This window comes from Malaya genurostris, chromosome 3 (genome assembly GCF_030247185.1).
Source record: "Malaya genurostris strain Urasoe2022 chromosome 3, Malgen_1.1, whole genome shotgun sequence".
Taxonomy (NCBI): Eukaryota; Metazoa; Arthropoda; class Insecta; order Diptera; family Culicidae; genus Malaya; species Malaya genurostris.
The window spans coordinates 206,515,825-206,541,357 of record NC_080572.1 but is presented as its reverse complement, the minus strand read 5'-3'; the positions used below and the strand labels follow the sequence as shown (position 1 = coordinate 206,541,357).

The 25,533-nt window shown below is 36.7% G+C and overlaps 2 protein-coding genes across 15 annotated transcripts in view; both read right to left on the bottom strand.

Moving 5' to 3' along the window:
* Positions 1 to 3,942: 3,942 nt before the first annotated feature.
* LOC131438860 (uncharacterized) lies at positions 3,943 to 11,242 on the bottom strand. The gene is made up of 8 exons (XM_058609199.1): positions 11,018 to 11,242; positions 10,707 to 10,953; positions 10,504 to 10,645; positions 4,970 to 5,052; positions 4,709 to 4,906; positions 4,473 to 4,647; positions 4,326 to 4,411; positions 3,943 to 4,263 (listed from the first exon to the last, which is right to left on the bottom strand). The coding sequence occupies exons 1-8, from the start codon at positions 11,132 to 11,134 to the stop codon at positions 4,058 to 4,060; spliced, it is 1,254 nt and encodes a 417-aa protein (XP_058465182.1). The 5' UTR covers positions 11,135 to 11,242; the 3' UTR covers positions 3,943 to 4,057.
* A 460-nt stretch (positions 11,243 to 11,702) lies between these two features.
* LOC131435159 (protein I'm not dead yet-like) overlaps positions 11,703 to 25,533 on the bottom strand; it is a 56,584-nt gene continuing 42,753 nt past the window's right edge. For 8 of the 14 annotated variants that reach the window (XM_058602757.1, XM_058602759.1, XM_058602752.1 and 5 more), the window contains 9 exons: positions 24,885 to 25,088; positions 24,309 to 24,822; positions 24,166 to 24,248; positions 24,034 to 24,101; positions 23,795 to 23,975; positions 23,529 to 23,735; positions 23,234 to 23,331; positions 12,095 to 12,375; positions 11,703 to 12,030 (listed from right to left, as the gene is read on the bottom strand). In XM_058602757.1, the coding sequence (XP_058458740.1) occupies positions 11,749 to 12,030; positions 12,095 to 12,375; positions 23,234 to 23,331; positions 23,529 to 23,735; positions 23,795 to 23,975; positions 24,034 to 24,101; positions 24,166 to 24,248; positions 24,309 to 24,822; positions 24,885 to 24,928 (1,758 nt within the window). In that variant the 5' untranslated portion in view covers positions 24,929 to 25,088 and the 3' untranslated portion in view covers positions 11,703 to 11,748. The remainder of the gene's footprint in view (positions 12,031 to 12,094; positions 12,376 to 23,233; positions 23,332 to 23,528; positions 23,736 to 23,794; positions 23,976 to 24,033; positions 24,102 to 24,165; positions 24,249 to 24,308; positions 24,823 to 24,884; positions 25,089 to 25,533) is intronic. The other 6 variants (XM_058602764.1, XM_058602761.1, XM_058602762.1 and 3 more) reach the window with 1 other exon arrangement.

The following is a 25,533-nucleotide window of genomic DNA, read 5'->3' as shown; positions in this document are numbered from 1 at the left end:
GACTTTTTGATAAAATTTTGATCTCCCATTGCAATTATTTTTTATCTAAAAATGCATTACTTGAGTAATGTATTTCATTCAATATTCGTAACTCCAATTTTCTACCCGTATATCACATTGAACCTTCTGCCTCACTTCAAGTGATGTTATGGATTTCTTAATAGATTTATGGGAAGGCAAAAAGCAGACATTGTTAAACAACAATTAAAATGTTTACTTGATTTTCACAATTATTCATTCAATAATTATAAATTAATTGTGTTTTTTATTCATTATTTATTAATTTATTCAGATTAATTGAATTAATCTTCAAATGACATTCGTTATGTGCTTATCACAATGTTAGGATTTGAGCCATTATTTAATATAAAAAAAATCAAAAAAGAACGAATCGCATAGAAATACATCACCACACCATATCACATAATACATATTTGAAAACCTCATATTTTAAAACATAATGCCTAAATTTATGATGCAAAGATCAACAGTAGCAGAGATACGTCTGAAGTTATACCAGTAGCGTACTTAGGAGGGGAGGGGGGAATTGGCGAAGGGGGCATTCGTACCTGGCGCATCATTTGAAGGGGGTTTGACCATTTATTTTTGCTTGTCGAAGATCTTTGCGGATTTCCGGATTTTTGTTTTTTGCTCACTAATCCAACGATGGGAGCGGCAATACTCTTATTTTGCCCCGGGCGCCAATTTTCCTCGGTACGCCACTGAGTTATACCCATTAGTGTAAGGTGCGTTACGATTAAATTTCAGTTAAATTGATCCAAATGGTTCACGATCCGAAAACGTTTAATCATGGTGTATTGTCATAATATAAAAATACACTCTTTTCCTCCAATCATGACTCGTTTTGCTCATTTATAGAATCAGAGTTTTGCCCGTGTACATTAAATTCACTAAGCGATATACCTATGTCGTTTTCGCTTGATGCCAAACCTAACACAGTTTCCACCCTAACTGCTGTTAAACCGTATGTTTAAACCTAGTTTCAACAGTGTTGAACTAAAAATCGAGTCAGTTTCGAACCTGGTTTGATATCAGTTTTGCTCAGATACCCGTTGCTAAGTGCGAAACGAACACAGTTTCGTTAAAAGTGTTTGATTAATGAAACTACCCTGGGTTAGTTTCAGTTTACTCAAGCGAAAGCGACATTAAGTTTCTCTTCGTCGAACTATTAGACTTTCCCAAATACTCCCCACTCTCCACTCTCCACCTGCTCCAAGTCTGTGTAGTCTTATAACATTTTTTCAATTAAAAAAATCGAGATTCAGCCAACTCAGCGAGAAAAAAAATCAATTGTTAAGCTTTACCCAAAGAAAGACAGCATTGTGGAAGAGCTAGAGTATTAGCCTGCAAAATTTTTCCTTATTTGAGTCAATTCATGAAAAAAACACATATCGTTCATTTGGTAATTTCATTTGGCTCTTTACCACTAGTGCTATGAATTCTCAGTTACTACAAATACACAAGCGGCAAAGATTCTCAAACGTCTTTACCTAATGAACGATGGGGAAGAAAATGGGTTTTCTTCGAAAAGTGGTTCAAACGGGCAATTTTAAGGGAATTGCAAAGAGATGGTTTGCATGCTTGAGTTCAGCCTAGAAGGTGGATTTTTTTTTTTAAATTTGTACTACCGAAATGCTAGACATTTACCTTTTTTCGAAGCTGTCTTGTTTTAGCTGACTTAGCTAAGCTAATGAAAGAATTTTCTGGCAGGGTAGATTGAATTTCGCTATTTAATTATTTTAAAGGAAAAACCAGTTTTCATCCACCTAGTGTCGTAATGATCATTCTATCATATATGATACTGTGGTATTCTTCAAAATAATTTTCTTCGATTCTTGAAGGAATAACCAGAATCGCTTTGTTTGGCCGTCTACTGATAATGACTAATGATTGAAGCAGTTTTTATGTCGCTTTAGAATTTTTTAAGTGTTTTGTTTCGTCCCTTTAAGTGATGGTATAACATTTTTAACAAACTTTACCCTATACTTCCAAAACCGGAAGTTGGATCCAGAAGAAATTCAGAAGTTTTGTATAGAAACCTTGATTTTAATTTTAGTTTGTAAAAATCGGTCACACCACGTTTGAGAAAAAATAGTACGCTTATTTCCATTTTTGCACATTTTACTCCATAACTCCGGAACCTGAAGTTCTATTCAAGCAAAATTTTGTATGGAATCACAAGACCTTTCATTTGCATCTGAGCTTGCGAAAATCGGTTCAGCCTTTTCTGAGAAAAGTTAGTGCATTTATTTTTAAAATATTTTGCATATTTCCGGAACCGGATATCGGATACAAATATGCAGGAATTTGCTAATAGACTACAAGACCTTTGATTTGAATCTGTAAAAATGGGTTCATCCGCTTCTTAGAAATAGAAGTGATTTCCGGTTTGGAGTACACGATCACTTTTTTTCGATACTTCCGGAATGTGTGCACGAAAAGATCGAAATCTGCATTTTGGCGAAAAAATTAGTTGATTTTCTGATTTTAGTTAGTTATTTTTTGAGACAACTAAAAAAATCTTTTTTGCTGATTTAGATTTTTTAATTCTAGTTCCCTTAGTAATAATAATAAAATATTTGTTGAAATGGCTATTATTTTAGTTGAATTCACCAATCAAACGTGCTGTCATTTCTTAGCTAAGGCACACTCCATATCCATTCAACTAATCTTTTAGTTGAATTAGAGAAATAAAACGTTGTTTTCAACCAACATAAATGGATTAATTGGTTTCTGCAATTTTCAGTTAACAACGTAATGACTACTAGCCACTATATGGCACACTACTACCGAAAAAAATTCAGTCGCGGTTATTTTTTCTATATTGGCATGTATAAATACGATGTTATATTGGAGAAAAAGACAAAAAAACTTTTTGAGAACCAATTTTCTGACATTAGTTGCCAATGAGAATTTCGTGTCGGATTGAAATATTGCTGTTTTGTGTCCAGAATATTCGCCAACTAAACACATTCTCTAAAAATAAGAGTTTTTTCAGCAATGTAAATTCTCAATGTTACCTAATTTTATAGTTATTTTCGAAATTTTGTTGTTAAAATCAACTAATTTAAAATCAGTAATACGAATTAGGTGCAGAGCTAATTTCAGTCGTTCCGTGTGGTATACCCAAAATCAATGTATTTGATCATCAACTAACCAAATCTGTCCAACTCAAGAATTATGCGGCTATTTGTATGTATTTGTTTGAATTGTATACATAAAAACATCCCTGAAAAAGAAATTTTTATACCTATCAATTCCGGAACCAGAAGTCGTATCCGGATGAAATTTGGTAGTATTATATGGGGTTGTAAGACCTTTCATTTGAACCTACGTTTGTGAAAATTGGATGAGCGATCTCTAGAAAAATCGATGAAACGTTTTAAGTTCATTTTGCACATTTTACCCCGTAACCAGAAGTCGGATTTAAACGAAATTCAATAGCAACCTATGGGACCAAAATATCTTTAATTTGAATCTTTGTTGAAGAGAATCGGTTGCTCGGTCTCTGAGAAAACCGGTTGCACTTTTTCTTCATTTTCTTGAATTTTTTATCGCGTTACCCCCGAACCGGAAGTCCGATCCGGGTAAAATTCAATTGCAACCTATGGGACCACACACACACACACACACACACACACACACACACACACACACACACACACACACACACACACACACACACACACACACACACACACACACACACACACACACACACACACACACACACACACACACACACACACACACACACACACACACACACACACACACACACACACACACACACACACACACACATACACACACATTTGTTCAGTTCGTCGAGCTGAGTCGAATGGTATATGACTCTAGGCTTCGGTAAAATTTGGTTTTCACAGTGATTGCATAGCCTTTCTATGCAAGAAAAGCAAAAAGAAAATTTAAAATAAGGTATATACATGAAATATGGAATATAAGGTATATACATGAAAATAATGTAATTTATTTGTGATATTTAACCACAGTTCCGAATCAAATATAAGATTAATTATTAAACTGTCTCGCACTTGTCGTTATAGCACTCGAGCTCATTTTTCTGTTTCGCGGGTTTCTCCACGCCAGTTTGATTGCCATCCTCGTCCACGCAGTAGCACTGACCTCTTCGACATGCCAATGATCTATAATTCCCATTGAGGCAGCATTCCGGCACCTCGAGGCTATTGCTTTCCAATAATAGTTTTCTGGCGGTGGCACATTCTGAAAGTAGATGATAGCTTGTTATTCCGTTTTCGTGTATTACAGTGTATTAATTAACTTACTGCAGTTCATTTTCGAGGCAACGATAGAATTTCTGTCTACGATATACGGTTCGATGACGCTTCCGTCTTTGTTGGCACAATATTTGCTGTAATTAAAAGTGCACTTTTAAAGCTTAGTACAAAATATGGGACACTAGCGCCACTAACTGCGTATCGTTCATTTGAATTCTGTTGTACCACCCATCGGGCAGACAAATGTCCGTATTAAATTCCAAAACGTTAAATCCTGATAATTCGTACTCGCGAATATCTTCCAATTGTGACAGTTTCACTGTTTCACACTGTCGCAAATAGGTCGTGTTTTCATGAAGTCGTTTACTAACTGCAAAATCAAGCAACAGTTAATGTGAATTAAAGCGAATATCTCTATGGTAAAGCATTACAACAAGGAAGTCCCGCCAGTCCTCGAGTGATATTTTTTCTTTCCGCCGATGGTTGGCCACTGTGCATATCAACGCAGGTGCAGATGTCACCGACACACTGCAGCTGATCGAAGGATCCCTTGGAGTCGCAACGGGAAGTGAATATCGGGTACCGCGAATCAAGTAACTTTTGGGCCTTGGCAGCCAACCGAGAGCATTCTAACAGGTAGAATTGTTAAAATTTTTGAACTCATCATTTTTCTGTGTCCTAGGTATACTTACCACATCTCATTGATATTTGGATACCGGCGGTATGAACAGCTTCACCGAATATTCGGTGACCATTCTCGTCAACGCAGTAACATCTGCAAAGAAATATTATCTGATCAGTTAAAAAAGAAATATTATATGAAGCTTTATAGTAGACAGTTTTATTATTCTTATTCAAGGTAACGCGTACCTTCGGCAGTACACTATTTAGTTTATCGAATAGCCGACATGATTTTCAGCAAATTGATTTTACAACAATATTTCGGTGCAAAGAGGTGCGGTATAAACAGCAATGACTTTATGTCAGCTTAGCGAATTACCTTGATCCGCGATGTGGCATTAGCAGTCCAGCATAATCTGCTAATGCACTGATGAGCTGAATGCAAATGTAAAACAATCAAAAAAGTCATGTGCACTTTGGCACAAAACGGTATCCACAATATATAGTATATGATATCAAAACCCAAATGAATGCCAAAACTGTTTTTCTAATAAAATTATATATCACTTTATTACTTGCTAAATGACTTTCGCGCTTTCTTGAGGTGTGGTTGAAGTGATGCCTTCAGTTGTTGTCGTTGATTCAGGTGTTGTTGATGCTATGCTTTCAGTTATGGTTGTTAATTCTGGTGTAGTCGAAGTAATGTCCGCTTATCGATGACCAAATATTTTCTCTATTAGGCCGAACTCTATTGTGTTAAGAAGTTTACTGTTCTTTGGTGCCATCTGGTCATTGTTCACAGCGAACGAATTTTGACAGTTTTATATGTTTCAACATTTCTACCATTTCTACCAGGTTGCGGATTTCTCTTCAGGAAGCTGTTTGGTTTGACGTTGGTTTCATCATCCTGTATCATGTAATGAGACTTCGTCAGTATCTTCATGTACAACTTCTGCGATTGTTCTCTGGTTGACATAATTTTCTTATTATCGTCACAAATTGTTGTCACATGTGTTATTTGTTAATTTTAAATAAGTTGTTTTTGTTTTTTTTTGGGTTTTGTTCGATTTAGACACTTTCACCACCTTGGCGTGTTAGTAGTTTTGAATTTGAAGCATACTTTTGAGAATTATCCGTATCAATCTGGAAATTACTCGAACTGTCTAGATGACAAAAGAAAAGCATCATCAGACCACTAGGTGCATAAGCAAGCGGGACTGATTTATATCTGACTACATAAAAAGTGATGTTCGGACGCAACAAAAGAATTCAAGAGCGACGAGAAGGAAACTATTGATCCACGATTATTTTAAAACTTTGAGAAAACCTATTTTTTAATTTATTTATGGTTATCTCATACCACTGGAAACTAGATCATAAATTGTCGATCTTTTGTCCAATGACATGATGAATCAAATGATGTTATCTTTGGTACAACTCGAGATATTCGCGTTCAAAAATCCTCCATCATTAATGTTTTGCCTTTCTCATATAAAAAGGCTATACAGTCACTTTGAAAATCGACTTTTGAACCGAGGCCGAATGTCATATACCATTCGATTCAGCTCGATGAACTAAGTAAATGTCTGTGTGTGTATATGTGTGTGTATGTGTGTATGTATGTATGTGTGTATGTGACAAATAATGTCACTCGATTTTCTTAGAGATGGCTGAACCGATTTTCTCAAACTTAGTCCACGTCCATTAGTTTTCTCAAATAGATCGCTACTGAATTTTATCCCGATCCGACTCCCGGTTACGGAGTTACAAGACAATGTGTGCAAATCTATGAGAAAATGCGCCTTCAACTTTCTCGGAAATTCCTTAACCAATTTTTACAAACTAAGTTTGAAATTAAAGATCTTGAAATTCTTTGAAAAGTCTCAGAGAAGTTGATTTAGATTCGACTTCCGGTTCCGGTATTACAGTGCGATTAGTAAAAATTTTCAATTTCGTGTGTATATTTTCACAAGCGATGGCGATACGAGGTACACATTTTTATAAAATTTACTGGTAAATTCAACTAGTTGGCTGCATGCATTCGACACATGCAATGAGTCTTGAAGTTCTGGCGGGAGTTCTTTCCTTGAAAGATCGATTTGGGAGCTTTCATCGCGACTGCTAATAAGATGTGCGGTACTGAATCCCCTGGTTATTAATAACTTCGAAAGGCTAGTTGAGCTTCAATCTCAAGCAAGATTCATGACAGTATATTTTAACCATATGTCACAGGAAATCGACCCTTCAAGATATATTCCTATTCGTGTCAGCCTCCTAAATGTTCCTGACTCAACGTTATTTTTCGACACATCCATGCAGCACGAAGTCCGTGGAATCCCATAACACCTACACTCGATGGAAATCCCAAAAATATTCAGTATAGTTTGAGTGTAAACGTCACATTATCTCCAAACTATTATTTTCTCTTCACAGATAGTCTGAGTGCAATTAAAGCCATTCGCTCAAACACTGCTGGCAAAAGTGAAACGTTTTTCTTGGACAAAATAAAACAGTGCCTGAACGACATATTGAATAATAATTATCAAATCACAATAGTTTGGGTCCCGGCTCATTGCTCCATTCCAGGCAATGAAAGAGCCGATAGTTTAGCCAAACGTGGTGCTATTGAGGGTGAAATTTATGAGAGACCGATTGCTTTCAATGAATTCTATAGCGCATTCCGCCAAAAAACACTTGCCAGCTGGCAAGCTTCTTGGGAAAAAGATGATCTGGGTCGGTGGATGCACTCAATTATTCCGAAAATATCGACAAAGGCATGGTTCAGGGAACTGGATGTGAGTAGGGATTTCATTCGTGTGATGTCCAGACTCATGTCCAATCACTACACGTTAGATGCACATCTCCTTTGAATTGGACTTTCCGAGACTAATCATTGTACTTGTGGCGAAGGCTATCGCGATATTGATCATGTCATTTGGACATGCGTGGAGTATCATGATGTCAGATCTTAACTAATAAATTCCTAGCGTACCCAAGGTAGACTATCCAATGTCCCAGTTCGAGACATTCTTGCTCGTCGTGATCTGTCTTACATGAAATTTCTTTATCATTTCATAAAGACAATTGAAGTTTCAATTTAATAATTGACCCTTTTGATACTTAGTTCTGACTTCTACTGCGTCCATTAGTTCATCCAATATAAAAATTTTAATAAAAATGATGTGCTGAAACAAACTTGAAATAGGTTATGAAATCAACAACAAAATGTATAAAAATGTCTGCTTATTTTATAATTGACATCAGTTAATCGTTTAGTTCAAATAATATGATATTTAAAATAAGAGTAATATGTTTTATTAAACTCAAATCGTTGTGACTATATTAGTATTATATTAGGATAGAATTCTATGTAAAAGTGATGCTACGGCGAAGAGAAACTTATGTTAATTGCTTTAAGAAATAAACGTATTTATGAAAAAAAAAATAATAGTGATATAAGCTCCAAAAACGAAACTCACTTCGTGAAAGAGAAAAAAAGCTCCAAAACCGGAACTCACTTCTATTTCTCAGCAACGGTTAACCCGATTTTCACAAACCATGATTGAAATTAAAGCTCTTAGTGTCTTTAAAGACGCTCTACAATTTCATCTAGATCCAATTTTCGGTTCCGAAATTATAGGGCAATGAGTATTAAAATTTTCAAACTGTCATACAAAATGCTGCATAATCAGTGCGCATCGGTACGTGCTGGTACGGAAGAAGAGGAAAACGCACCCACCTAACGTGCTTTGTTCAATTTTGTATAGCGTGCAGGGTTGCCACATTTAAATCTATATAACTAGACATAACTGTTTACAAATTAAAAAGGTGATGGTATTTTACACCAAAGAATTTTTTTGACTTTATTCAAGTTTGAAAAAGAAAATCTTGACAAAATCTTCTAGTGATAAAAAACATAAGTAATATGAGAAAGGCATCATTACACCACTAAGTGGATTAAAACAGGTTTTTTAAAAAGCGCCCCATAGTAGAGGAAGACGCAGAAGTCAATTATTTTCACTACTAACCAGGCCCGTACCCAGGATTTCGTTTCTGGAGGGACCCAAAGATAAAAAATAATGTTACTGAAGATTGCTGATATACCTAATTCTCGGTGTGCCTTTAACGGGTGTTTTAACAGACACTTTAAACTTTTCCACTGGAACTGTTATTGTAACAGTTCGGCTGAAAAGCTCGTATCGTTTAATAGAAACACACATTTTTTTGCCAAAATTCGTTTTTTTTATTCAACATAATTGCCATCAGAGGCGATACAGCGATTATAGCGATCTTCCAACTTTTCGAGACCATTGTTGTAGTACGATTTGTCCTTTGCCTCAAAATAGGCCTCAGTTTCAGCGATTACCTCTTCATTGCTTCTAAATTTTTTTACCAGCGAGCATTCTCTTGAGGTCTGAGAACAGGAAAAAGTCACTGGGTGCCAAATCTGGAGAATACGGTGGATGAGGGAGCAATTCGAAGCCCAATTCGTTCAATTTCAGCATGGTTTTTATCGACTTGTGACACACGGTGCATTGTCTTGATGAAACAAAACTTTTTTCTTCTTCAAATGAGGCCGTTTTTTTTTAAATTTCGTCCTTCAAACGCTCTAATAACGCTATATAATAGTCACTGTTGATGGTTTTTCCCTTTTCAAGGTAGTCGATGAAAATTATACCATGCGAATCCCAAAATACAGACGCCATAACCTTACCGGCCGATTGTTGAGTCTTTGCACACATTGGGTTCGGTTCATCGCGTGCAGTCCACTCAGCTGACTGTCGATTGGACTCCGGAGTGAAGTGATGGAGCCATGTTTCGTCCATTGTTATATATCGACGAAAAAAATCGGTTTTATTTCGATATAACAGCTCCAAACACTGCTCAGAATCATCAATTCGTTGTTGTTTTTGATCGATTGTGAGCTCACGCGGCACCCACTTTGCACAAAGCTTTCTCATATCCAAATATTCGTGAATAATATGTCCAACACGTTTCTTCAATATCTTTAGGGTGTCAGCTATGTCGATCAACTTCACTTTACGGTCATTGAAAATCATTTTGTGGATTTTTTCATGTTTTCATCGGTAACAGCCTCTTTTGGACGTCCACTGCGTTCATCGTCTTCGGTGCTCATATGACCAGTACGATATTTTGCAAACCACCGAATTGTTGCTTCGCCCGGTGCAGAGTCTGGATAACACTCATCAATCCATTTTTTGGTATCGGCGGCACTTTTTTTCATCAAAAAGTAGTGTTTCATCAACACACGAAGTTCCTTTTTTTCTATTTTTTTCACAATAACAAAAGTAGTTTCACTCAAAATGCAATATCTCACAAACTAATAATCAGACAGCTGTCAAATTTATTCACGTATCTTTTGAAGGTTGGTACTAACTGAAAATGGTATGGATTTAATTCTAGTGGCACCCTCTCATAGAAACGATACGAACTTTTCAGCCGATCTGTTATTACATTTCTTTACGTTTACTGTCTTGATTATATATCTGTTTTTGATTTCGGGAGGGGCCAGGAACCCCTCGCCTCCCCCCCCCGCTAGGTATGTGACTGCTACTAACTCGATATGCTATGTTTCAAAACTTACGTTTGACCGGGAATGCAAACAACAGGCTCGAAGTTTCCATCGGCATCACAGGCAGGCCTCTGCATTAAATGCCCAATGGTTCCATCCTGACGCATTTGATCAAACTTTTTCTGCGCCTTATAGCATGCACTAGATTCATGCACTGAAGAAAGTGATGTGTAAGTTTGAGAAATTGTGTTTAGACGTACGTTCCGTCTACTTACTTGGTTGGCACGTCGGATGTTCATCACCTTCGACTACCATGCAGTACAATCCAGGACCGCATATTCCCGTGGGCACCGGAGATCCCAAGCCTCCGACGGAACAATCCTCACCTAGTTTCAGATTCTCAATGCAAGTATCACAACACGAACAAGGAGTCATAGATGGTAGTACAATTCCGTTGTGGGTGGAGTTTTGCACTTTGCATGCTAGTTTCAATCCTTCGCATGGCGTATTTTCTTTGTAGCTCTGAAACTCAACAAGCGTCAGAGTATGTATCTATTATGATTATTTTTAGAAACACATTTCATACCTCACAAAAATCATCTGTGCACACGTAATTATTGGGAATTCCTATCTGCGCATATACAAAGAATTGTAAATAACAGCTACTGACAACAACTAAAACCATCCAAAGCTGTATCATCATCAATATTTGGGTTCTTAGAGAGTATCACAAAAAGATTTCAATTGACATTCTTTCCCAGCGGCGTTCATCGAACCAATAAATCACTTGTCTATTTGCAGCAATTGTAGGAATGACTGACGGACAAGCATGTTATCGAAGAATCAGATGACGATAAGAAAGATAACAATTTTGAAGGGCACACTTTTTTACCGTAGAAAGCTTGTATTGGTAGTGATTGTATTGAGGGATACAGTCAGCACTCGATATTCGGATTGTAACAGAATATGCTAGAAATGTTTGATATGTTAACTAACGTGAACAGTCTATAGTAATTTGCTGTTAGTTACTATAGACAATAAGTAGGAAACTTCAATTGCACTTCAATTGCCAGGTTAAAACAAAATTATATCGGAACTGTAAGATTCTTGGAAATCTGTTCGGAATTTTTGAAGTTTTAATTGATTTTTGCATGTTAATGTTTGTTGATCGAATAGGGTTTAAAACTGTACGACGTATCTTATCATAGGACCTCCAGTCCAACAAATCCGGTCTCTCTTGTTAGTCTATTATTAAATGGAACAAATGAACTTTTTTCATAAATAGTTTAATTATTCAACATATTAAACATAACAACATCAATGCGCGGAAACATTGACCAAACCTTCCATCGCCCATTCGGGAAAAGTGTTCACATCGGGATACACGATGGAACCCCAGGTTGGGAATCCAAGCCACATGACCAACAGTGTTATCACGGTGGGACCGATTCCTGCTAGTGCCATATCCTTGGTGGCAAGTCGTCCTACTCCAGCTACAATTGCGTTAGGAGGTGTTCCCACCGGTAAGTGGAAAGCATAGCTGCAGGACATCGCTGCCGGTAACATGAGATACAATGGATGCGTTTTTATCACAATAGCCTACAACGAAGAAATGAAAAAAAATCATGTGTGAACTCTACGATCCTTGAAGAATGAAAAGTACCATTTCAGCTAATACAGGTAGGAGAATATTGCAAATTGCAACATTCGATGTGAACTCGGTTAACGTTTGTGCCGTTAAGCAAACAACGAACAGAAGTGCTAGGGGTGGAAGTGACTGCAGTCCGGATAGAGACTTCCCCAGCAGGGCCGACATTCCGGAAACGTGACTGGCTTCGGCTAGTGCGAAACCTCCTCCCAGCAAAAATATTAGGCCCCAGTGAACTTTTTGGTTGATGTATTTCCAGGTGATCAAGGCGCCCGAGGGTTCGCGAGGTAGGGAACCTGTTGGTGAGAAAAATCGAAACCAAATCTATATGTTGAGTATTGAAATTATAGATCAAACTAGTACGGAAATAAATTTAATGGCTGACGATTAATATATGACTCGATTAAATATACTAAGATTTCAGTTTACGTAGTTAATATTACTCAGTATTTAACGTAAGGTAATGATTAGTCCGACGCGAATATAACTTTTATTGTCAATCGCCTAATCACGTGATTCGGATATTTTCTGAAACCAGAAAAAGTTGAAATACGAGAAATAATTTTCTTAAAATTGAAAAAAGTTAATTGGCTTTTTGAAAAACATCTTTGTCTCGAATTTTTCGTGCATAACTGTGAAAAGCTTAATCGCATAACATTCATAGAGGCTTGATGATTAGCTAACAAACTCTGTATGTATAAGTATCGTGCTCTATTTTCATAGGTCGTCGATTTAAGTCAGTTATATGTGTGCGAAGTTGCTATTATAAAGATAAAAAGAAATTCCACTATGGAAAGCTCTGATTTGTTCACAATTGGTCAACTGGTAATCAAGCTTGTATAAAAGTTTGGCCCAATTAGCTTTTTACAGTGAAGTGCGGAAAACTTGTGGCACGTATGTTGTGAGCTGGCACATTGAAATTCTATTTGGATTTATTTTAACTCCTTCCCTTCATATACAATTTAGTTTTATTTTAATCCCTTTTTTCATATGCAGGGTAGTTTAATTGGCAAAACAATTTCCCCAATTAGGCTAGCTACAGGATAAAGTTCCGTCTCTGCGGAACCATTTTTGCGGTTTTCATTACATAGTTGCATTCATATGTCATTTTTTCAATCTGTTTACTCCGTAAGATATCGATCAAATTTAAAAGTAAATAAAACTATCTGTTTCATTCAGTTGACGTTAATGCACTTACTTGCTTGTACAGCTGTTCGAATACAATATTCGTATAGCATTTAGCATTTAGCATTTAGCATTAAGCATTAAGCATTAAGCATTAAGCATTAAGCATTAAGCATTAAGCATTAAGCATTAAACATTAAGCATTAAGCATTAAGCATTAAGCATTAAGCATTAAGCATTAAGCATTAAGCATTAAGCATTAAGCATTTAGCATTTAGCATTTAGCATTTAGCATTTAGCATTTAGCATTTAGCATTTAGCATTTAGCCTTTAGCCTTTAGCCTTTAGCCTTTAGCCTTTAGCCTTTAGCCTTTAGCCTTTAGCCTTTAGCCTTTAGCCTTTAGCCTTTAGCCTTTAGCCTTTAGCCTTTAGCCTTTAGCCTTTAGCCTTTAGCCTTTAGCCTTTAGCCTTTAGCCTTTAGCCTTTAGCCTTTAGCCTTTAGCCTTTAGCCTTTAGCCTTTAGCCTTTAGCCTTTAGCCTTTAGCCTTTAGCCTTTAGCCTTTAGCCTTTAGCCTTTAGCCTTTAGCCTTTAGCCTTTAGCCTTTAGCCTTTAGCCTTTAGCCTTTAGCCTTTAGCCTTTAGCCTTTAGCCTTTAGCCTTTAGCCTTTAGCCTTTAGCCTTTAGCCTTTAGCCTTTAGCCTTTAGCCTTTAGCCTTTAGCCTTTAGCCTTTAGCCTTTAGCCTTTAGCCTTTAGCCTTTAGCCTTTAGCCTTTAGCCTTTAGCCTTTAGCCTTTAGCCTTTAGCCTTTAGCCTTTAGCCTTTAGCCTTTAGCCTTTAGCCTTTAGCCTTTAGCCTTTAGCCTTTAGCCTTTAGCCTTTAGCCTTTAGCCTTTAGCCTTTAGCCTTTAGCCTTTAGCCTTTAGCCTTTAGCCTTTAGCCTTTAGCCTTTAGCCTTTAGCCTTTAGCCTTTAGCCTTTAGCCTTTAGCCTTTAGCCTTTAGCCTTTAGCCTTTAGCCTTTAGCCTTTAGCCTTTAGCCTTTAGCCTTTAGCCTTTAGCCTTTAGCCTTTAGCCTTTAGCCTTTAGCCTTTAGCCTTTAGCCTTTAGCCTTTAGCCTTTAGCCTTTAGCCTTTAGCCTTTAGCCTTTAGCCTTTAGCCTTTAGCCTTTAGCCTTTAGCCTTTAGCCTTTAGCCTTTAGCCTTTAGCCTTTAGCCTTTAGCCTTTAGCCTTTAGCCTTTAGCCTTTAGCCTTTAGCCTTTAGCCTTTAGCCTTTAGCCTTTAGCCTTTAGCCTTTAGCCTTTAGCCTTTAGCCTTTAGCCTTTAGCCTTTAGCCTTTAGCCTTTAGCCTTTAGCCTTTAGCCTTTAGCCTTTAGCCTTTAGCCTTTAGCCTTTAGCCTTTAGCCTTTAGCCTTTAGCCTTTAGCCTTTAGCCTTTAGCCTTTAGCCTTTAGCCTTTAGCCTTTAGCCTTTAGCCTTTAGCCTTTAGCCTTTAGCCTTTAGCCTTTAGCCTTTAGCCTTTAGCCTTTAGCCTTTAGCCTTTAGCCTTTAGCCTTTAGCCTTTAGCCTTTAGCCTTTAGCCTTTAGCCTTTAGCCTTTAGCAATTCGTACAAAAGGATAGTGTTACTAATACCGTTTTTGTTTTTGAACCTACACGGTACGCGCCCTAAACAACAACTACTAAAAAACCTGTTTTAATCCACCTAGCGGTATATAATACTGTGGCATTCTTCAAAATAATTTTTTTCGATTCTTAACAGAATAACCGAAATTGGTTTGTTTGGCCGTCTACTGATAAAAACTATCAATTGGAGAAGATTTGAGGTCGATTTAAAAAACTTTTCACGGTTTTTCGTCCTTTTCAGTGATGGTAAAAATTTTGTAACACACTTTACCCTATATTTCCGGATCCGGATGAAATTCAGGAATTACGTATGGGATCACAGGACCTTTTATTTAAATCTAAGTAGTTTTTCCCTCGTTTATGAGCTTTATACTAATTTGGGTCACTCAGTTTTATTCAAGTGCATAGACTTTTTTTGTTTCGATTACAGAGATTTTAACCTTAAGGTTATTCACCTTTTTGTGCCGTTAAAACCTTCTGACCCTATGTGCGAGAGTAGGAATCGAACCTAGGTGGGCTACGTGAAAAGTGCATAGACTTAAAATATGACTGAATGCTGTCTGAGTGCCTTTTGAGGTGAAAACTGAAACTCTTCAAGAATGAAACGATTTTACTTCTGTGAAGGATAGACGGCGTTATTTCAATTAAAATAGATTTTCACCTTAGAACTTTGAATCTTAAGTGGCCTTGAACCAAATAGATTGTACTGAGCTTAGTGCACATGATCCCGAGCAGATAATAAATTATTGCGATTCATTTATGATCACTAGCTTTGAAATCGTGCGGAATATACAGATAACATGTGACGCATGAAACGAACGACTACGAACGACAAAATTCACTTCCCATTCCATCTAGTCGCAGAGACAACCCAGGTAGGATAATATAGGTCATTATTTTGCAAATCGTTACCAAAAAACAAGTTCACATTTTAAAATTAGCACAAATTAATTAATTTGCAATTTCAGCAGTAGAAGAATAATGTTATTGTTTGTGGTCTGATTGAAAATTGATTTATAGGATTTATTTTTCAAACAAAATAGAAACACAATCATCTTCTATACTTTCTACATATAGTCCCAATAGTTACCTAAAATATTGCCTAAAACAGAAAATCTATCCAACAAACCGTTTTTGCTTAGGCCCTTATAAAAAGTTACACTACAGGCAAATTGATGACGCAAATCGCCCTGTTAATGACGAATATTTATGCAAAATTTAAGCGAAATCGAATATACAAAACTAAATCGACCTTGGATTTCATTTGAAATTGCTCAATTTTGTAACTGTAATTTTGCAGTTGAAAATGTAATTATCACACAGATGCGTAAAATTGTATTTTTGTCAAATTTAGCCAGTAGTTACACCTATAATGAAGTTTTCAAGTGGTATGCAGATAACTTTGTCAATAAATGAAATGCTGTGCCAGTACGAGGACAGTATCAAACATAAGTGAGACACATTAATTAGATTACTATTGTATAGAACATGGGTAAAAATAGTGAATTTTTGTCTGAAGCTTGCTACCCGTTCAGATGCATATAACAAATTCATAACACAAGTATATAAACATTTGATATGTATAACAATTTGGGTTGTTTTGAGGTATTTAACAAATGAGAACAGTTGAAAGTTAAAACTTATGGTAAATATATAATAACAAAAACAGTTATGATATGATGTTTTATTTTCATTTGCAAGGCTCATGATAAAGTCCATTAATTGAAAAAATGAGTTCTTCCTTTGTTTCATATCGAAATATAATTATCATAATTTCAAAGAACTAAAAGAAGAAACCAGATCACTAAATAAATTATTCATTTATTAAAAAATCATTCAACAATTTTGGATTGAAACGATGCTAACAGTTGGCTGTGATATAGTTTTTCTGTGTTAAATTTGGTATCTAATTTAATACAACTATTGTTATAAATTTCTGCTTTCGGACTTCTGTAGTTATATCAAATTCAATAGTAATTGTGATACGAACGTTTCAAAATCTGTTACGATTTTGTTCCGGCTAGAGTCTTTTTTGTTATGATTTATGTTACTTTAACAGCTTACCAGTCAAAAATATTTAAAAATTTGTTACAAAATATTTCTGAAATAAATTACTCCAGTTGTTATAATTCTGTTATTACCATCTGATCGGGTAAGGGGGTAATGTTTACTCTGAAAGAATTTCATTTTAAGTAGAGTGACTATAATCAGAGTGGCGACAGCTGTTCGTTTGGAATGACAGCTCCCAGTTCCAAACGAGCAAACGACCTGTCAATTCAATGCAAAGCTAATGGAATGTTTTGAATTGTTGCCAAAATTACGGATGAGATGTCGTCACTCTGGTTATAGGCACTCTAATTTTAAGTAGTTGAGGTTTTATCTATATGGATTTGAAGGAAGATCAATCCAATTTTGCCCAATTAATTAATTTCGAAACATTTGATAATTTCGAAACAATTCATGATTCGATGGTTATTCCAAGAGAACCAGATGATGCAGTCCTGTGACAGAAAACCGAAGACACCCAGCTTGATTTGAAGTCTGTTCAAAAATCGATCTTCCGATCCACGACGCAACGGAAAAGGCCGATGCTTATTTCAAGCTAGTTCAACAAATGATGAAATGATCAATGCTGGAAAGTGTGGAACCGGAACGAAAAACATAACACGATAACCCAAACTCGTGCTGGAAGTTGATGACTGTACCGGGAGTACCGATCGGAATCGAGTTGCGCCGTGATGAATGACGGAGTTTACACCAAAGCGGATGCAAAACCTAAGTCGGTGGAAGAGTATTAAGTTGAAAAAGAGGGGTGCACAAGTTCATCATTTAGTTTCTGGTTCGTTTGTCTATCTATGGATGCGACAAGATGAACAAGTCGTACATCACAACTGACACCATCCATGGTCAAATTTTTCGAGACAAGTGCCTCCAAAAGCGCCTGCTACCATTGCTGGAGTCTCAGGCTGATACTAGTATGCTGGTATTTGTAACAAATGATGGAAAATCAACAAGTGTCACCTGATTGATAAGTTTTCGACCAAACAAATCAGGCTCTGTATAACACCAAAGGTATTTGCAAACATACTGGTTTTAAAGTATCAGTAGGTAAAAATAATAGTGCAGACGGCCTCACCATTTCCTAAACCCATATGACATTCGGTTATGAAGCGAAGTTGTTTGAAGCAATGCAGAAAAAACCTAACCAAGATGTTTTTTTTATCGAAAGTTCGAAGAAAATTCAACTTCGAATTATTTTCTAGCAATGAACGGGAATGCGTGGCAAAGCGGTGCGTTATTGATAATTCCCAAATGTCATTGCGCCATCTACCATAAACGGCGTGAACTTTGTTTAGAAAATAGCGTGATGTAATTTTAGAAGTTGCCAACCATTCTGATCAAGTTCTACAGAGTTGTAGAAAGCTAACCAAGATTCTAGTTTATATTAATCTTTTCGTTGGCTGGCAAAACACAGGTAAGTAATCATATCAATGTTTAACACCTTAACTTTTTATACGAAGTCGAAATAAGTCCATCATATATTTTTGATTAAATAATGCATCTGATTCAAAGTTTTTCTCAAAGTCCCCACTTTTGAGGTAAAATGAGAAACAATAAAATTAATGATTTTCGTTTACAGTAATTCGAGCTTTAATTTGAATCACGATTTGTGATTTCGGTTCAACCAAGATGACAGAAATGAGAAATCGAAGTGAGTTCCGTTTTTGGAGTTTTTCTTCACTAAAGCTTGCTTCAGATAGAATTGGAACAAAGACCATTGCGTGTATTTCAGTTATTTATTATTCAAGATATTTGTTTTAAATAAAAATGTAGCGTTTTCTTATACTTTTAAGAAAAAATACGGATAAAATTATTCATCACGGTTTCGAAGGAATTCTCGAATTTTTCATGTAACACGTTTTAGCTATCTTAATCCACCAGGTCGTCATCTGATTGATGGCTTTGACAACCTTTCCCTTTGCCTTTAGTCTCCTCTTCATGATTGCCCAGTATTTCTCAATAGGGCGGAACTGGGGGTAGTTGGGTGGGTTAAGGTTTTTCGGAACAAACTGGACGCCTTTCTATACATACCACTCTTGAACGACTTTGCTGTAATGACAGCTTGCCAAATCTGACCAAAACATTACGGGATGGTCGTGGGATTGAATGAACGGCAAAATTCGTTTTTGGAGACACTCTTTTTGGTATAGTTCCGATGTCATTGTCTTATTTGTAACGAAAACTTTCGTTTTTTTTGCCACAGCTGCAAATGCCCTCCAAATCATAATTTTTTTTTGAAAATTTGACGACAAAACCAAATTTAAATTTGGAACATTCCCCCAAGCCACCGCCAAGTAAAATTTTTGACCTGGGATTTGCCCGATGTCAGTCTTGACATAGGTTTCATCGTCCACCAATCCATCAATCGTCCACCCGTCGAACTTGGTCAGCACCTGGTCATATAATTTTCGAGCACGAATTTTGACCACACTATTCTGTTTTATGGTTCGATTTGGCTGTTTGCTAGCTCGATACGACTTGATTCCTTCCCGGAGTCGAGTTCTCCTCACGGTACTATGGACAGCACCGAATTTTCGGGCCAAATCACGGTTCGACAGATTAGGATTCCTCTTAATCGTCTTCAAAATCTTACCACGCAGTTTCCGGTCGACAGTTCCACTCCGACGATTGGCTTGAGGCTTCCGAATCGTCATCAATGTTTCCTTATACCGTTTGATAACGCGCCATACGGTATTTCTGGTCAATTTCAGCTGTTTAGCTAGCCTAGATGCAGACCACAATGGATTTTACAAATAACTGTGCACATTTTTTTTCCTTCTTTCGGCTTCCATGTTGATTGTTTACAAAGTACAGTCGATTTGCGGAATGTCAAAAATCATACGTGAAGCTAGCAAAATTCCCGACACGTGGGCCCCAAGAACTTCCAAATCCGTCCACCAGGAGCGCCACAATATGAACAAAAGTTTGTTCCAATTCTAAATGAAGCAAGCTTTATAGCACTGTCTTCCATATATATTGGAATGTTGCACTTAATGTCCTCGTGCTCCACATAGTGCACGTTGTTATTGTCTTTTGCGAATTGAATTGCATCTAACTTTTTATAAAACTGGATGTAAACAACATTATTTATTTTATTGCATTGAAGTGAATGCACACGTTTAATGTCAAGATGCATTTGCTCCTTAAACAAACCTTCAAGTTCTCGTATCGAACGTCGAATTTTGCACTGCCTGAAGTCAACAACAATTGTATACTTTCGTGTCGGCGGTAGCTTTTGTTCGTTTGGTTCACTCATTTCGAGGTCGTTCTATTGTTCACTACACAATACTGTACTAGGTTTCTTCCGTCCCGAACGTGAGCGGTTTTGTTATATCGACTGACTTGGATGAGATGTGAAAGCGAACTGTGAATTTAATCTTCTGTTTCACCAAGCTTTCGACAATGTAGTCGCTATTCTTAGCATCCAGAGCCATTGCATGGTTAGCTCTGTGATCCCACTGACACAAAAAATCCTTTCAAGATGGGGCTCGAATATACACTCAGAAAAATCCTCACTTCAATGCTACGTGAAAACGTATGTGATTTTTATCCACAGAACTTTGCTTGTGATACTTATGTGAAGTATAGGTAGCACAGAATGAACTCATGAACTCTTAGTCCACATTTGTATCACATAATATCTACGTGACTTTTTTCGTAGATTCTATAGTGAATAATTTTGTGAAATAATTTGTACAGTGAAAATAAATTTATCTGAACTTACTTTTTACCAGAATTTTACGTAAAAGTCACATTATTTTCATGTAATTGTTACTAAGTTCCATATTGAATCTTAATAATGCATTTTAGTACTAAAAAACAAATTACATAGCCTCGTTGGACAAAACATCGCGATGAAATTTCGTTTGCACGCAGATATTCTGAAAATTTTATTTTTAAATGAAATAAATTTTCGTTTAGGTTGAATCACTAGTGAATACTATCAGAAATACAGAACACATTGTTATAAATGTATGATCTGATCCTTTCTCAAGAGCAGCTAAACTGGAGCAAATATTGTTCCCTTTAAGGAATGCATTCATCTGGAGCTAGTAGTTCAAGAAGGTTATATATGTGCTTTCGTTAATCAGCCTTTTGAACTCCACTGTAAAAAAAACAAAGTTGTATTGTGATACAGTTTCGTATTTTTGGTGTTAAGAATTCGCGTAATACCAATTGGTGCAAACAAGTTGTTGAGGGTTGGTTTCATAGAGCCATTTCGTAAACTCAATAAATGGCATATTTGCTTATAAATTTTACTTCTGCTTGGTACTAATATTTCACTGAAAAAATAATGAAATTTACACGACATGTAAATCAATAGTATGATGAAATAGACATAAGTTGAATCGAAAATTTGATTTGAAACCATGATCGATGTAAAAGTAAATTGGATTGCATAGATTTTTCAATTAACAAAACTGTATACTTCAAAAAATGCTTAGAACTGTATAGTAACTTTCCATTCAATTACCTGCTTCAAATATGTGCATGAAAATTGATGTAAATTCACAAAATATTTCTATCTGTGTACTTCTGAAAGTATAATAAAAATTAGCTAGACTTCATAAAAGTAATGAGCAATTATTTGCCCTAAAATCACTGTGATAAATACCGTAGAAGGGTCAAAAAGGATTTGGCCTATCGAGGTTTTTCAACAGGCGCCATATTGCGAGCACAAAATGAACAGTATGGTTGACAAAATGGCTTCAAATAAGTACGTGACACATAATATGACATATGGTTCATTTCATATTCAATCATGATCCTATGGTTGTTAAGAAGATCACGTAAACTCCGATGACAAAGCCATTTCTGGAATCTATGCGTTTTTTCACATAAGATTAAAGTGTGTTTTTTTTAGTGTACGGCAACGGCTTTGTAAGACAAAGCACCCAACGTATTGAACCGCCAAGCTGGGAAAATTTCTGAGGACCAATACTGGAAGCGTGTCTAAAATCCGCCGTAAAACCACGGTGATAAAAGAAAGAGAATCCACGGTTAATGAAACTGAATGGAAGATCAGAAGTACTGTTGACGTACAGTGTCATCTGCAGATAAACTATTATTCGTACGCTAGGTTGAAATGCATTTTATTTCTACACAGAAAGAAAGGCATGTGTTGGATCGAGAGTTTGAAATTGGATTGCATCGAATTTTCAATGAATAGAAATGTAAAATAAAGCTTAGTTTTGCGATTAAATTTTATTGAAACGTACAAAATTTGAAAGTAAATTTATGCTTAATTGCCTGCTCCAAATATGTGCATGAAAATAGATGTGAATGTGAATGTGAAAATATTTTTACTCGTGTAGGGCAACCAAAACGGTGCTCGAATGCTATGCAAGCTGTTATCACAATGTATGCAAGACTAGAACTGTAAATCATAATATATCTATGGAGCTATGCAAATCAACATGAACGAACTGTAATGTATGAACATCACGTAAGAGTACTACTTGTTGAATGCATATAGCATGCACTAATAGAATCTAACGGTTGGCTCGAAAACAGCAGAAAATAGTGGCATTTGTTTCGTAGAATTTGCAGGTTTTTCCTTCAAATAAAAGATACATGTACATCCACTGGCATACCGGTGCTAAGCAGTTAAGCTGTCAACGAATGTATGCAAAGTAGTAAATCAAATGTGCATTCCGAAAAACAAATGACATGACTCTTGATGGCATTTTGTCGAAGGGAGTCGATTTTTTTTAATCCAATCTGAGGTGGTGAGTTTAGGAAAAACAAGTGACTAAATGTTTGGTCAAAGTGTCATAGCATATGTCTGTTTAATTCTAGTTGTGGGTCGCTAGTCGGTAACTGGACTAAAAAGCTTTTAGTGTTTGAGAAGTGAAACAAAAAAAAGGAAGTTGTTAGGTTGGAACAGGATAATGTTGCAAACAGTTTTCCAGTTTCTGTAAACTGCGAGTAAATCGGAAAGGGAATCATCTGTCACAATCGTGTTTCTAAGAGTAAATATGCGTAAATTTGTTTCCATTCATTCCCTAATTACCAATATTCGAATTAGGCATACTACTGCTACCGCAGTAATCTAGTTAGTCCAAGAGAATCAAAACTGGATTAACTAAAGCCACTACAAATAATTTTTTATTGGTGGGTTAGGCGATGGCATTTGAATTTTGAATGCTGATCAGCAAATCAAAACACTATAATAAAATATATATATAGGACAATATTTGACAATCGAGCTTATCCATTGAAAACGATAAGCCCCGTTTTCCATCAAACGGTGTTTATTTTCGAGCTTCCCCTTTCCTCAAGCATAATCTTATCGTATCACATATCACAACAATTCTAATACTACTTATAAATTATTATCACAACACTAACCTGTTTTCCTTCTGAAGTAGTTCAACCACCGCCAGTCAGCAGGCACTACAAAGAGAGCGATCACTATAAAAATGGCCGGTGTGCCGTCCTTGATTTGGCTGAACAAAAGAAGATTTTATTAGTGATAAATACACACTGTTTATAGTTGAAGTTCAGAAAACACTTCACATTAACAATTGAACTAATCCAGTTGCAAATGTGGAAAATATTCCTGCTACTGCGTTTTGAAACATTTTGCTCAATTGGAATTTTCTGGTCTTCGACATTTAATAATAATAAATCTACGACCACATACACGCCTGGAAATAGATCTGCCCAACCATATATGAATCCTGGATTACGCGTGAAGAACAACACGATCGCTAGTATGAATAAAAATGCTACGCTGGTTTCGTGAGAGGTCATTGGGCCCATTTCCTTGTATCGAGACTCAATGACACGTCTTGCTACGACTTCGCCTTCCTTTCCGATTTTAGATTCCTTTGCTTGTGCACTGTTTGGTCTGCAATCAAAACAACGATACAACCTAGTCCGTTGACTCACGTGAAAGAATCGTGTCACCTGAAGAGACCCATGAAATACCACTGCAGAAAAGTCCACATCAGCACAATGTTTATCAACATCAGTGGCGTGTTGAAGAACATAAAATTTGGAAAATCAATCGATGGTGCATCGCGGAAACGGCTTTCGTAGATTCCCTTAAATGTGAGATTCGTCCCAGAACCGACGATCGTTCCACAACCTGCAATATAGCAGTTATTGTACAGTTATTGTACAGTTTTCGATTGAATTAAGAATACCTCCAATGCTAGATGCATAAGCAGTTCCCAAATAATAACAAAGTGTTGTTCGTGATGGCTTCTTTCGTCTAAAATAAAAAAAAGGCACATAACTCACTCTCAAAAAACCACCAACACCTTCTACAATCTCACTCATCCTTTTGTTTTCCCTTCAATGTGGCACTTTCTATTTCCTTTCCGGAATCTACTGTCTCGTACATCCGGCATAATCCTTGCTGGAAAAAAAAATTCACTTCTAACAAAGTTTGTAACCACATTTCACAAATCAAGCTCACCGATTCAAGTTCCTGCAGAACAGCCTGCACAATGGGGCACATCATGGCCACAGCCGCTGTATTCGAGATCCACATGGACATAAACATGGTGACGGTTATTAATCCGAAATGCAACCGGCGCTGGCTGCATCCGATAACTGATATTACTTTCAGAGCCACACGTTTGTGAAGATTGCAGTACTCGATCGCCAAAGCGAGAACGATTCCACCGATGAACATAATAATCGGTTCCTTCATGTACACCATGCATGTTTGACTAGTGCTCAGAATGCCCATTAGCGGAAACAGCACGAGCGGAAGCATCGATGTGATGGCCAGGGGAAGGGCTTCCGTTACCCACAGCAAAGACATCACAATCACCACGTACAGACATCGGAATGCCGGGGAACTGTCCACGACAAACAGCAACGCGGCTACCGATGGAACGGCCAGAACGAATATCGATTTCCAGAAAACTTGCACAAATTGTACGATCCGGCGACCACATCCCAGTTCACAGCTCGTTTCCGGGTCTCTGCATGTGATATGATTTTTTATTAGCAAATGAGGTTTTGAAACACGACACAAATTTCTAACATTTCATCCTGCGATTTTGATTCATTCGCACCTTCGACCGTCATGGCTGAACGATTGTTTTACTTTGCGTCTGCTCCGATCAACGACTTTTTATGAAATGCGCGAGGCGCAGCAAAGTTAGTTCTTTCCCGCCCAAGCTGCTGCTACACTTGACTAATGAATCGTATCTCGCAGGGCAGTCATCACGAAACTTCATATAGTCCGCTAGGCGATTATGGAGTAGACGATTACACGATTTTGAGAATATTCAATCATTACTTCAACAAGTTAATATAAACATTTAAGTCTAGTCGGTAAGTCGTGATATTTGCGAAATGGCACCATAACAATCAGCAGAACTAATCGAAGTTCTACTAATTGCTCGTTAATGAAAATTTATTAAAACGTGATTCGACAGAAGACTGAATTTTACAGAAATGACCCAGTCATAAATTTTGTATTAAATCTGTTGTAAAAGTGTGTCATTTTTGATGTTTGAATATCTGAGTAAATTTACACGAGTAAAATTTTAGATTTTTTTTTTGATGAAATTCCCAACAAAATAAAAATAGTTAGAAAATCGGGTTAAGATTTTTCGAAAATTACTTACCAAGAAGTTTTCGATAAATCTTAACCCGATTTTCTAACTCTTTTATTTTGTTGGGAATTT

Coding starts and splice junctions, on each gene's coding strand:
- LOC131438860 (XM_058609199.1), bottom strand. CDS start 11,134: ATGATGATACAGCTTTGGATGGTTTTAGTTGTTGTCAGTAGCTGTTAT. Junction 10,954..11,017: donor GCACAGATGATTTTTGTGAG/GTATGAAATGTG, acceptor GTTGAGTTTCAG/AGCTACAAAGAAAATACGCC. Junction 4,264..4,325: donor TGCCTCGAAAATGAACTGCA/GTAAGTTAATTA, acceptor ATCTACTTTCAG/AATGTGCCACCGCCAGAAAA.